Source organism: Cucurbita maxima, unplaced genomic scaffold, assembly GCF_002738345.1.
Source record: "Cucurbita maxima cultivar Rimu unplaced genomic scaffold, Cmax_1.0 Cma_Scf00008, whole genome shotgun sequence".
NCBI classification, from domain to species: domain Eukaryota; kingdom Viridiplantae; phylum Streptophyta; class Magnoliopsida; order Cucurbitales; family Cucurbitaceae; genus Cucurbita; species Cucurbita maxima.
In genome coordinates, this window is record NW_019272024.1 from 3890288 (window position 1) to 3903821 (window position 13534).

Here is a 13534-nt window from a genome sequence, read left to right on the forward strand (position 1 = left end):
TATATATATATATATATATATATATATATATATATATATATATATATATATATATATATACATTCTATAAATGAGTATGGTGGCACGGGACGATAAATATAATTTATATCTATTCTCATCTCAATTTTCTAATTCATTTTCCATTCTCCATTTATTTTTGCTAGTTTCAATTTTAAATATAACTTCTTAAAAAAAATTAATAAATTCAAACTAATTTCTAAAAATTCAAATTTTAATCTTATATCCTCTCGGTGAATGTTTGATTAATCCATCACACCTAAATGGTGTGAAAGTTATCTTATTTATAATCAAATAAATTACAAGGATATGAAAATAGTAATAAATGGAAATAACAATAAATGGAAATATACTTAGGATAATAAGGCAAATATTAGATATTTGCCTTATAATAAAATATCAAATATATATGGTAAACTATAATTTATTACTAAATATCCTTAACACTCCCCAAGCAAAATGGGGTAGGACACGAATTGGATTAGATCGGGAAGGGGAATGTAATTTCTATCCCAACACTGTTTATCTACTAAAAAGAAATCTCTTTCTACTCTCTTCTCTTTTTCGACTCTCGACTCTCGATATGGTCCATTTAAATTGGGTGGGTCGAAATTAATTAAGAACAAAATGTTGAAAGAAGTGGACTTTGGCACACAAACAATGACATGCCAAATAAAAAAATGGGTGTAGACGGTGGCGAGACCACTCCCATTTCCTACAACTCAACTCTCTTTGACAAAGTGAAAGCGACTTCACCAAAAATTTCAATATGAACACCCAAATATATATATATATATATATAAGCCATCGTAGGCAGTTCACATTCACACGTGCGACTCGAGCATATTAATATTCATTCAACTAAGGCACTTGCCTTATAGAAGGTAAAAGATTTGGCAATCGTGAATGATGGAAGAAGAACAAGATTCATCGTTGCTATTTCATGATCAGTATCAATTATTCAACGCCACCCCCACCTCCGATTCACCTCCATTATTCAACCACTGGCGGTCTTACGGTGGCTCGGCAGCCCTGGCGTCTTCATCGTCTCAGATGATCTTATTTCAGGAGGGTAAGTTTTGTCCGGTGGCGGCAGCGGCTGAGATTTGGCCGTTGGTTAATGTAGGTAGAAATCCGCCGCGTGCTAAAGATCACGTTCTGGCTGAGAGGAAACGCCGGGAGAAACTCAGCCAGAGATTCATTGCTCTTTCAGCCCTCTTACCTGGCCTTAAGAAGGTACCCAAATTATAATAATTTTATGTTTAATTACGCATGTTACCAACCACGATCATCCACTGTTTTCATAATAAAAGGTTTCTTACTTATAGAGATGTATTTCTTATTTATAAATTCAAGATCATTAGGTTCAGAGTAGATATATCCGTTAAAAATATTTAATACTAAATTATAATTTACCGTATATATCATATTTGATATTTTATTATAACTCAATATCTTTTCATTTATTGTTCTTTCCCTTATTATTATTTTCATATGATTGTAATTTATTTGATTATAAATAGAGAACTTTCCCACGTCATTTTAAGTGGGGTGAATTAAGCAAACATTCTCAATATCATTGTGGAGAGTCGTAATTTCTTACTTATAAATTCATGACCATGCCCTTAGCTTAGTCATATCAATAGAATCCTCAAATGTCGAATAAAGAATTGTGAGCTTCGGAAGTGTAGTCAAAAGTGACTAAAGTGTCGAGCATAAGGTGTACTTTGCTTGAGGGCTCTAAAGAAGAAGTCGAGTCTCGATTAAGGGAAGACTTTTGAGGGATCCATAGGCCTTAGGGTAGGCTCTATGTTTATTTTGTTTGAGCGGAGAATTGTTGAGAAAGAATCCCACATTAGCTAATTTAAAAAATGATCATGGTACGAGGTCTTTAAGGGAAAATCATGAGAATTTATGCTTAAAACAAACAATATCATATTATTACGACGAGCAGTGATGATAGTGTTAAGGATATTTAGTAATAAATTATAGTTTACCATATATATTATATTTGATATTTTATTATAAGGCAAATATCTAATATTTGCCTTATTATCATAGGTATCTTTCCATTTATTGTTATTTTCATTTATTACTATTTCCATATCCTTGTAATTTATTTGATTATAAATAAGATAACTTTCACACCATTTAGGTGTGGTGGATTAATCAAACATTCACAGATAGATTCTTTGTGTTGCAGATGGATAAAGCCTCAATTCTAGGAGATGCAATCAAGTACATAAAACAGCTACAAGAACGTGTGGAATCCCTAGAGGAAATGGGCAAGAACAGCAACATTGAATCAGCCATTTTGATAAAGAAATCCCATTTATGTAACAATATGAATGATTGTGATGACATTGATGGGGAAGAACAGAATCACAAAACTAGATTTTCCGACCAAAAACTAGTGGAAATCGAAGCCAAAATCTCAGACAAACATGTTCTTGTTCGAATCCACTGTGAGAAACATGAGGGTTTGTTGGCGAGGTTATTAGAGGAAATGGAGAAGCTGAATTTTAGGATCATTAATGCCAATGTCTTCCCCTTTGGCAGCTCAACCCAATACATGGTTTTTCTTCTTCAGGTTCCTTCTAACACCATCTCTTATTCAATCAATTCCATTTCCATATCAATTACCATTTTTTTTCAATATTCAAAATGATTCGATCTAATTATGAATATATTCTCTTTCGTTGCAGAGAAATTCGAACTCATTTATAGACTCAAAAGAGCTCATACGAAAGTTAGAAGATGAATTAGTCAAGTTCATAACAACATAACAATCAGATCGAGACACTAATAAATTTTTTTGAAATTCTAGCTTTGAATCTTTATTTGTGTTTTGTAAAGATCGGATTATATCTAAAGGATTTAAATAATATTCTAGATCATACTCAAATCTTCACTTCACTTGTTTTTGCATCCTTACGTTGATGTTTGTTCTAATAATTAGAGATCATTTTTTTTCAATTTTTTAATAATACATAAATAATTAAATAATTCGTTAAATAATTGGTCTATGTTTATAATTATTTTTTAAAAAAATTAACGGACATATTATAAAACCTTTCGATAAATATGTAGAATATGTTCTTGTCACTAACATCATCAATTTAGTATTTACATTATTCTAAACTTATCCAAAATTAACTCACCATGTAAGACGGGGACATATTATAAATCTTTAAATAAGTGGGGATGGAGAAAGGGACGGAAAATATATTTATATTAAGCGGGTCCCATTTATCTAACGAGAAAAGAATGTTCCCTTCCCTACTTCATTCCTTATTCTTCATCTAAATAGGAAATTCATTTCCGGTTCATGATGGATCCCTACCGATAAAATGGACATCTCTATCAAATCGTGCATAAGTTTAGGCCAGACTTTATCCTAATGAATTTAACGAGTTTATTAAGATTTCTATGACGTTGAATGAGTGAGTATGAGGCGTTTTGGGAAAGTCCTGTTGGATGATGAAAGTCCCACATTGGTTAATTTAGGGAATGATCATGGGTTTATAATGTAAGAATACACTCTCCATTGGCATGAGGCCTTTTGGGAAGCCCAAAGCAAAGCCATGAGAGCTTATGCTCAAAGTGGACAATATCATACCATTGTGGAGAGTCGTGTTCGTCTAACATGGTATCAGAGCCATGCCCTAAACTTAGCTGTGTCAATAGATTGACAAATCCTTAAATGTCGAACAAAGGACTCCAAAAGGAGTCAAGCCTCCTCGAAGGTACGAAGGCAGTCAAAAATGACTAAGACTTCAAAGGAGTCGAGCCTCGATTAAGGGGAGGCGTGCTTTGTTCGAGGGGAGGTGTTGGATGATGAAAGTCCCACATCGGTTAATTTAGGGAATGATCATGGGTTTATAATCTAAGAATACACTCTCCATTGGCATGAGGCCTTTTGGGAAGCCCAAAGCAAAGCCATGAGAGCTTATGCTCAAAGTGGACAATATCATACCATTGTGGAGAGTCGTGTTCGTCTAACATGGTATCAGAGCCATGCCCTAAACTTAGCTGTGTCAATAGATTGACAAATCCTTAAATGTCGAACAAAGGACTCCAAAAGGAGTCAAGCCTCCTCGAAGGTACGAAGGCAGTCAAAAATGACTAAGACTTCAAAGGAGTCGAGCCTTGATTAAGGGGAGGCGTGCTTTGTTCGAGGGGAGGTGTTGGATGATGAAAGTCCCACATTGGTTAATTTAGGGAATGGTCATGGGTTTATAATGTAAGAATACACTCTCCATTGGCATGAGGCCTTTTGGTGGATGATGAAAGTCCCACATTGGTTAATTTAGGGAATGGTCATGGGTTTATAATGTAAGAATACACTCTCCATTGGCATGAGGCCTTTTGGGAAGCCCAAAACAAAGTCATGAGAGCTTATGCTCAAAGTGGACAATATCATACTATTGTGGAGAGTCGTGTTCGTCTAACATCTATGACGTTGAATGAGTGAGTAAATGAAAATTAATTAAGAATAAGAGATTGCAACATTGATTAGAGTCCAACCAATTTGGATCCAGTTAGGTGGACAAGAACATGATGGGCCAGATGGTTGTTGCCGGCCCCTAATGTAATATAGGTTGAACTTAATTCCAATGCTGATAGAGACTGGCTTTGATTTTGGTAATCACTAGGAAAGGGATCTTTGAACCACAAACAAACAATATAAAACTCTGTGTTTTTGTTTTATTTTAAACTCAACTATGAATTACTCGTTGAGTGTGATGCTTTGATTTTCATACCTAATCATTTCTATTTCTAATATATTTGTTAACAAAATGACTATAGAATACATTCAATCAAACTCAATTTACCGAACTTTGACGAGCACGATCAAAGGAACATCGACTCAAAAAATTTAACGACTTCAACTTAGGCCAACAAAGTAAAAATAAGGTTGTCATGTATGGATGACAACATCAGTTGAGGAGGCCGTGAAAACAAAGTCATGATAGTTATGGACGGTATTTAAGTCATAGTCCTTGGGTTAGGACAAGTCAACATCATCAATTTTAAAACTTTGATAAGAGATGTTAATTTTCAACTATGTTATTTTATGATGTTATTATTAGGTTTCAAATACATTTACGAACTTGGACAACATTTAAAGTGAGTTTATTTTTAAATGATTTTAGGCGGGCACACTAGTCTAGACATATTAGTAACAACGGTAATAACCCAAAATTAAAGAAGAAAAAAAAAATGAAACTTGTCACATGTTAGTTGGATTGAGAAAGTGAGAAGTTAACGGTTCGAACAGTTCGAAGCCAGTTGGAGAATATATTTTTTTACGGCTCCAAATCAGAAAATGATGTACTATGATATGTTATGTTAGTCCATGATATGTTATAGCAAGTCATGCGTACTCTGATATGTTATGTTAGGCGATAATATACTATGACATGTCATGATATGTTTTGAAATAAGAAAATCTATGATGCATAACCTGTCTATGAAATGATGTATAAGAACTATGTACACATAATTATCTGATGAAAGAATGAAGATTGTCTTGCATTATTTATTACGCCATGATGGAAAGTATGGGGACCTCATGCATAATTGTATGTTCACGTGCATCGGGATACTTCCCCATTATGATGCATATGGACTCGTACAATATGAGACTAAAATGGCCATCATGTTTACCATGATGCTACGACGATTGCTATTCCCTCCGAGTGTCTGACAACCGCCTATCAGCTAGTGTTAGCCTAACCAACAGGCCTAGAGGCGTGCAAACCCACTTGTTGCATGTGGGTTGCGTGTAGAGAAGTACTACACATCCAACTTACCCCAGACAAGAAAGCCGCCCAAGTGAATGAAATGATGTTATCAATGATAAGTCTTCACCATGTTGCATGTGTTTGCGGAACTTGATTTTTAAGAATAAGAATTACAAGATAGGTCATAGAGAAGGAACTGGAGTTTGAAATATCACCGATTAAGAAAGTAGAGAATTATGTAACATAAAATAAATGCATCAAATTCTTTTATATAACATAGCTATATCTTCTAGAAAACATTAGTAATAATAGAAAATGAAATCCTTAAAAATTATATATATTCTAAGACCGATACTCCATAAAGTCTAACACTGGATTATTATAAAATATAGAGAATGAAACTTGAAATTGATATCATAGGTTGACTTGGATGTAAAGGACAAAATCGAATATTTATTAAGGACAAATTGTATGAGTTATAATCTATGATGTATGAGTTGTATCGTATGATGTCGTATACTAGTATACGATGATATATGAGTTATGATACATGATGATATGCGTAATATATATATTTTGATGTATGACGTACTTGATATGCTTAATGCACTTTATGGCGATATAATGAGTATGGTGATTGCATGACGCTTGTCTTAATATGTTGATATTTTCCATATAAAGCATGCTATATGATGATGAGGGTCATATTGCATCATGTCGATAGATCGACATAGAACACAGTCCTAAGAGCATGAAAATGATATTAATATAAATATCCAACGAGCATGTTTTACTCAATGTAACAAAGAGGATTGTGTTAGAAGAGATGATAAGATGAAATTAGAAAGACCTCATGTATGTTGTATGTTCATAAGAATAAGGATACTTCCACTAGAGATGATGAGTGCAAACACACACAGTATGATGATGAGAGTGTTCTTGGGGAGCATGACACCAGGGGTTTCGCTGACCTCCGGACGTCGCTACAGAGTAGCTTTACTAGAGAGGGTCCAGGGGGTGTGCAAGTCCCCTGGAGATTCACACTCGCATGTGTGGGTTATGTGTAGGGAAGTGCTATACACCCATAGTAGTCAGAGACTAGAGGCCACTCCTAGATGAGATAGAGATAGGGAAGTACTATACATCCAGGAGGTGTGCAAGTCCCAAGAGCATGATTGCATGTGTTTGCATTTGTATGGCCCCCTATAGTGGGGCCATTTATGGAGTATTCTTTGAAATACTCATGCCGTGTGCCACATCATTTTTAGGTAAAGGCAAGGTGCATATGTACGGAGGACGGCAGCATCGTGAACAAAGACTGTGCCACGTGCATAGTGCACAGGTTAGACTCATTTAAATTTATAGTGTTAAGTTAGAATAGGTTGTTGTTTTGCATTTCATCGTTTAAAATTATTTTGTATTTGTTTTTATTTTCACTAAATCTCAGTCTTTAGTATTTAAAGACTTGGGACTGTGATTGTGTTTTCTAGAGAAGATGATGTTTTAAATATTTTTTACACTTATACTATAGATAATGTTTTCTTTTAAGAATTATATTTCTGCATAAGAGATGAGCATGATATTGAACACAACTCTGTTCCTTCTCTGTTCAATCCATTAGGAACAGAACAAGATAACCTGGTTTTAAAGGTCAATTCTGACGATCAAAACCTTCTTTTGTTAAAGGGTTCGAAAGATAATGTGTGATATCTTCCTCCTTGATCTTATTTATAAATAAGAAATTGGGAATTGCACGAAGAGCTCGAGAAGCCCTGTAAATAGTGTTACCCTCATTCCTAGAACTAGAATATCATAATATAAGGAAACCCTTGTTCTATAAGATGCTTTTCATTTTCTTCAAAATCAAAAGCCTGAATCTGTTTTTTTCACTTCGAATGGCGAAGTTCTTTCGTCTTCCTTAAGTAGATGAAGAAAAAACATTCACACACTTTATTAAAATCAATCGAGAAAAGAATACAAGACACTTTTGTCCATAAAACATCATCCACTTGTTCTTCAACACCTTTATAAAAAATGCTTAGTTCTCCTCTATAACTAATGTGAGATATGTTGCTCGAGAATCGAGAGTATATCATTCTTCCCATTATATCTTTATTTTGAAACAAGTTTATGACATAATGCATCCAAAACTAGGAATGGAACAAAAGAAGAGAGTTATTCATTAGAACATAGAGAAGGAAGACTAAGAAGGTGGTGACATAATAAGTGGAAGGAGTAGGAGTAGGAGTGGTGCTAGATATCATTTTGCAAAACATGTAGAATAGAGAAAGGGTGAAGTGGAGACTATTCTGCATTCGCAGTTGCGGCCACAAGCAGAATCCCTGATGCAAAAGCCGAAGGGACACCTTCCCATACTCGATCCGAGGACTTTAAACATTTTTCTCGACAGGCCATCCAAGAACCTTTCTGCACCTTCATTTTGTTCCAATTCTAAAGGAAGTTGAATGAGTTCATCTTCAATGCCACTCACTGATAGCATTATAAGCATCATGGCTACCATTGCCAACACTAAACCAGCCTTCTTCCGCCCCATCTATGACTTCTCTCTCTCTCTCTGGCTTGATATGTTTCTTCTCATACCTTTCCTCAACTCTGCTTCTTATATAGCACAAGCGGAGTACCGAGTGGAGTAGATAAGAATACACGAAAAACGAGATATAAGATGTTTGGTGTGCATTAATATCAAAGGAGGGAGTCTCGAGTTGGCCAACTTAAGAAATGATCCTGAGTTAAATAAGGAATACATCTTAATTAGTTTGAGGTCATTTGGAGGAACCCTAAAACCTAAATATGAGAATTTATGTTCAAAGTATATAATATCATACCGGGATAGATGGCATTTAATGTATATGGGTCGCCCAAGACGCCATTTTGGGTTCTTTTTTGCATGTGAAAAACACTGCCACCCGACAAGGGCTTACAGATTGGTACTGCCTCTCTTACGCTAACTTGTGCCATCCACACCATGCCTATCCTCATCCATCCCTTCACTGCTTGGGATACAATTTTGAAGAAAATATAAAAGACCCCAAAATTTATAGACTAGATTTGACTTTCCAATCCTCTCGGTAATTATGTAGCTCTTGAACTCTCCTCCACCTGAATCGACAATCTTGAAACACATGAAAAGAAATGTAAAATTGGATGAGTATAAAAATATTTAATAAGTACTCTCCTCGTAAGTTTTCATTGCATCAAATCTCTAATAGGTTACTACAGAAGGTTTTCATTGCATCCAATCCTTAATAGGTTACCACATACCTTTCTTTGAGCTCTAGCAAGTTAGGACCTAATTCTAGGGCTATCTAAATTTTTAGGAAGGTTTTGTGTCGAACCATCACAAACCCACTTTTGAAAAGGCCTCGACTATGACCTGCACAAACTCACTATGGGTCTAGAGGTGGTTCACTTATTTTTGGTACCGCCGATGTCTTGGTTCTAATGGACTTTGTATCTCAGTTTCATGTGAACTAAATTTAGTGTTCTTTTGATTTAATTAGCTATCATATGACCAATATTTTGGGTTGAGACACTACCTCATAGAATCTACTAGGATAATATGATATTTGATGGTCTAAACATCATTTGTGAAAAGTTAACTGGTAGACCTTCCGTTTATCGCTACAAGTTTGGAGGAACAACTCCATATGCTTGCCAGCTATCAGGTTACCTACATGGTCTGGGTAGCTTTGGGTATCACTCTCTACACTCACGTAGAATCTTTACTCAAACAACTAAAATTTCTATGTTTCTATCATTGGTTCGTTTATATTTTGTTATTATGAATGAGTGATATGTTTTATACTCTTCTAGTTTAGGGTTAGGGTTTAGGGTTTAGGGTTTACTCAGATTGAGGGGGTTGGTTTTTTTTTTTTTTTTCCTTTCTAAATTTAACCCTAAAGTATACTTGTTTAATCAAATTAATTGTTTAATGTTGATGACTCTTGACCTAAATTGTTCACATGCATCGGGATACTTCTTCATTATGGTGTGTATGGACTCGTATACTATGAACTAAAATGACCATCATGTTTACCATAATGCTATGACGGTCGCTATTCCCTCAGGGTGTCCGACAACAACCCATCAACGAGTGCTAGCCTGACCAGCAGGCCCAGGGGTGTGTGAACCCGCTTGGTAAGCTCATATTCGCACGTGTAGGTCGTGTGTAGAGAAGTATTACACCTCCAACTTAGCTCAGACTGGAAAGCCACCTAAGATAATAAAATGATGTTTTAAATGATAGGCCTTATCATATTGCGTGTGTTTGCATTTCACAACCTAATAGTTGAGTTTACCGAGTATTTCTTAAATTACTCAACCTATGTGTTACTCTTATATTTCAGGTAAAGGCAAGACATCCCTATACAGATGAGGGAGACGACGCGTGAAGATCATGGAACTGGTGTTAGGATAGTTATGTTTCATCTTATTTTACCATCCTAGATTTGATCACGGCAATGTTTTGTTTTCTAGTTTTTGTTATTTGAAAAGGTGGCTGAAGAGTGGCGGCTGAGTTTTTGCCTCCAAGCCTTTTTACCTTCCACTACGACACCCTTAGCTATTCTTATAACTTTGACAATGACTGTCATTATCCTCTCTTTTTCTCTCTGTCTTTGGGGTTTTTCTATTTCTCGTTTTAGTTTGTATTCAACAACGTCTCCCCATGTGACCGCACAGTTTTAAAATGCTCTTCCACCTCAATCGACAGCTTACAAAAATCGGAAAAGAGAATAGGGAAAGGGAGTAGTATATAAATATACTAGAAAGCAACCTACTTGTAGATTTTCATCGCACATCCTTAACCTAGTAGGAGACCATAAACTTTACTCTAGGCTCTAGGTGTAATGCTAGTTCTCTGCACAATTTAGGTAGTTAACTTAGCATACATAGTGGTAACTAGTGTCCTATGTTGAGGCGTTACCTCAAAGAACTCTCCTTAACAAACACGGGGACAAATGGTGAGTGCTAGCCTGCTCGTCATTCATGAGAGGTAGCTGACATACCCATCCTACATGCCATGTAGTTGCTTAAGGTCAAGGGCACTACCCCTGTATGTACCAACTCTGCTGCCTACCTGCATGATCATCAGCCACTCATAGAGCAGATCCACTATGTAGGGATGTGGAAGCTCCGCTGACACTGTATTGGCTGTTATCGACCTAGGAAGCTATCTTAATTTTTTCTAGGGTTGTTGTGGCAGTCTTCTAGATCTTTAGGGTGGTTTGATTGTCTTGACATAGATTTATGTCTCCAAGTTCCGTAGTTCCGACTCTTCTAGTCTAGATCAGTCAAGAGCATTTGGACCACACTCTCTAATTGTCTTTCAAAATCCTAATGCGCTCGGTCTACTAGAGGCATTCCATCCTAGGTTATAGTCTAGCCAAACAAACACTTTCGCCCTAGTCTTAACTATTTCTACTACTTATTCCCTATAAGGAGAATCACACCTTCAATTACTTGGAGTCTATGTACAAGCAGTCATGCATACCGTTACACATGCTCAAAGGGATGATAACATCCATCAAACACTAGGAGCGAAGATAAACAAATTTTCATCCTTCATATCAACACGGTTATTTAGAAGCAGTAGTAAACAATCCATTGCATCATGCGAGGAGTAATTCAATCATGCCAATACCGAGTGTGACTATTTGTTTATCCAATCGTCCTAGGTTCCGGTCATATTGAATCTAATCGCATAAGGTTTGGTTTTACTGGCATGATGAGTTACCAAGCGACCACTACAAGTATTACTTCCTAAAATCGGTGTGGTTACTTGGATGATGTGTGTCTTTCCAAACTAGCTTTTTGCATGTTAAAGACTCCAAAATTTATAAAATTTCTTTGGTAGGTCCTAATTCAAGTCATAATAAAGTTAGTATCAAAATTGGAGCGAAAAACGGTCGAACAGGCCGAAAACTAACCTCACGCACCACCATACGTGCCTTCACGCGCTCACCCGAATATTTATGTAAAGAAGTGTTTAGAGACCGTCAACTAAGGAGCTAGTTAGCAGATTGATCTGAAATTGATATCTTGATTAAACCTTATACATAATAAATGATAGCCATAGTGTAACGAAATCGAAAAAAAAGGGGGTCGAGTTTTCGGCTCCCACACGACCCACAAAGGGCGGTCGAAGGCTGGGATGCCATAGAACTCGTCCCAGACCTTCAGCCACCCTGAAATGACCTGCAAAGAACGAAAACAGTGAAAGAACGAGAAGGAACAGAAAATCCCAACGAAACTCCGGCGAAGCCGAACTATACGAGATCGACGTCAAAACCTCCATTTTACACCACAAAAGTAATCCCAGAACCCTTCACACACATCGAGTAGATTTTAGACAAATCCTTTACGTTGAACACCGTCGGCAAGGAAGACGGAACATCGGACTTCCGAACTTCTCCAGATCTGGGAGTGTGAGGCCCTTACAAACGAAATTTGTACCAAAAACGGGGTTAGGGTGAAGAAGAGACTCGGTAACGGAGAAAAAAGAGGGAAAAAGGATGTGGGGACGACGTTATTGAGGAGAGAGAAAGGTCGCCGGAAAAACGTGCAGGCAGTCGGGCGAAGAGGACAAAGTCCGGCCCCCGCAACCCGAACCAAATCCAGTTCCCTTAGGTCGGCCCAGATCCTGACAGTTCCCGCGGCCCAAACCACATAAGCCAGCCCGCCTGCATTTCTTTCCTTCACCCGTGAACGGCCCATCACCGCGCACGCCCCATCACCCGCGAACGGCCCGAGACCCGTGAGCGATCCTATAACCCGCGCCTCGACCCGAGACCCCCCTGCACACGCGTCGCTCTCTTATTGTGCCACGTGGAACGTCTGCAACGCGGCTTCCCTCAGCTCAGGCGACTTCTCAGCTCCGGCGGCTTATTCGGCTCGAAAACCTATTTCCAGCCAGTTTGTCACTGTTTTGACCCTCCCAGACTTAGTTTCGGCCGTGTTTAAGGTAAAATAGAACATTTTAAGGTCATATTTCACAAATTCGAGTTGGGAATTAATTATATTTGTGAAATACTAACGAAAGTGACGAATGAACTAATAGGAACCAACCACCAACGGAAGCATACACGAGGAGCTAGGAGCTTACGTTATATTTTAGAAGTACTTCGGCTAAGGCCTACCAAATAAGTGGCTCACCTGTCGTAGGCTACGCATTATTTACTTTATACTGGCACGTGCCCGTGGATTTGCACATGTCATTAAGTTGTATGCTAGTTTAATGTGCTTAAGTATGAAATCATGTGAACGTGAATGTATGCTATGTATGCTGCTTAGTTTGATGTGATATGTTATGCATGTGATGATATGTGGTCCTTGAATGATTATGGCATGTTTATATGAAATATGTGAATGTGAACAACATGAATTGTATGACATGAAACACAGTAAACTGCTTGGAATTATAACCCCGATAGAAATGTGTATGAAATGTGAATTGAAAATGAGATGACATGAAGCATGGAATGTGACGGAGGGGGGTTATGATTAAAGATAAATGTAGAAATAGGGGGACCTCATGCATTATGTGTGTTCATGCATCTGGAGGGATACCCCCATCCCATCACGAGGGTACGGACGAGTACATCCAATGGCAGAACAACGATCGTTATGCATTGCATAGCGCCCGTGACGGTTCTAGTTTTAATGGGTCCCGGCATAAGGTGCTCCCAGAGTATGCCTATCGGATAAGAACAGTGGCCCAGCGGTGTGCGAACTAGCTGGGTGAGCCCATA

General features: G+C 37.4%; 1 protein-coding gene across 1 annotated transcript; it reads left to right on the forward strand.

Moving 5' to 3' along the window:
- The first annotated feature begins 892 nt into the window (after positions 1-892).
- On the forward strand, positions 893-2804 carry LOC111483221 (transcription factor bHLH25-like). The gene is made up of 3 exons (XM_023129370.1): positions 893-1254; positions 2222-2608; positions 2724-2804. Exons 1-3 carry the CDS (start codon positions 925-927, stop codon positions 2802-2804), a joined length of 798 nt encoding a protein of 265 aa, XP_022985138.1. The 5' UTR covers positions 893-924.
- The last annotated feature ends 10730 nt before the right edge of the window (positions 2805-13534 follow it).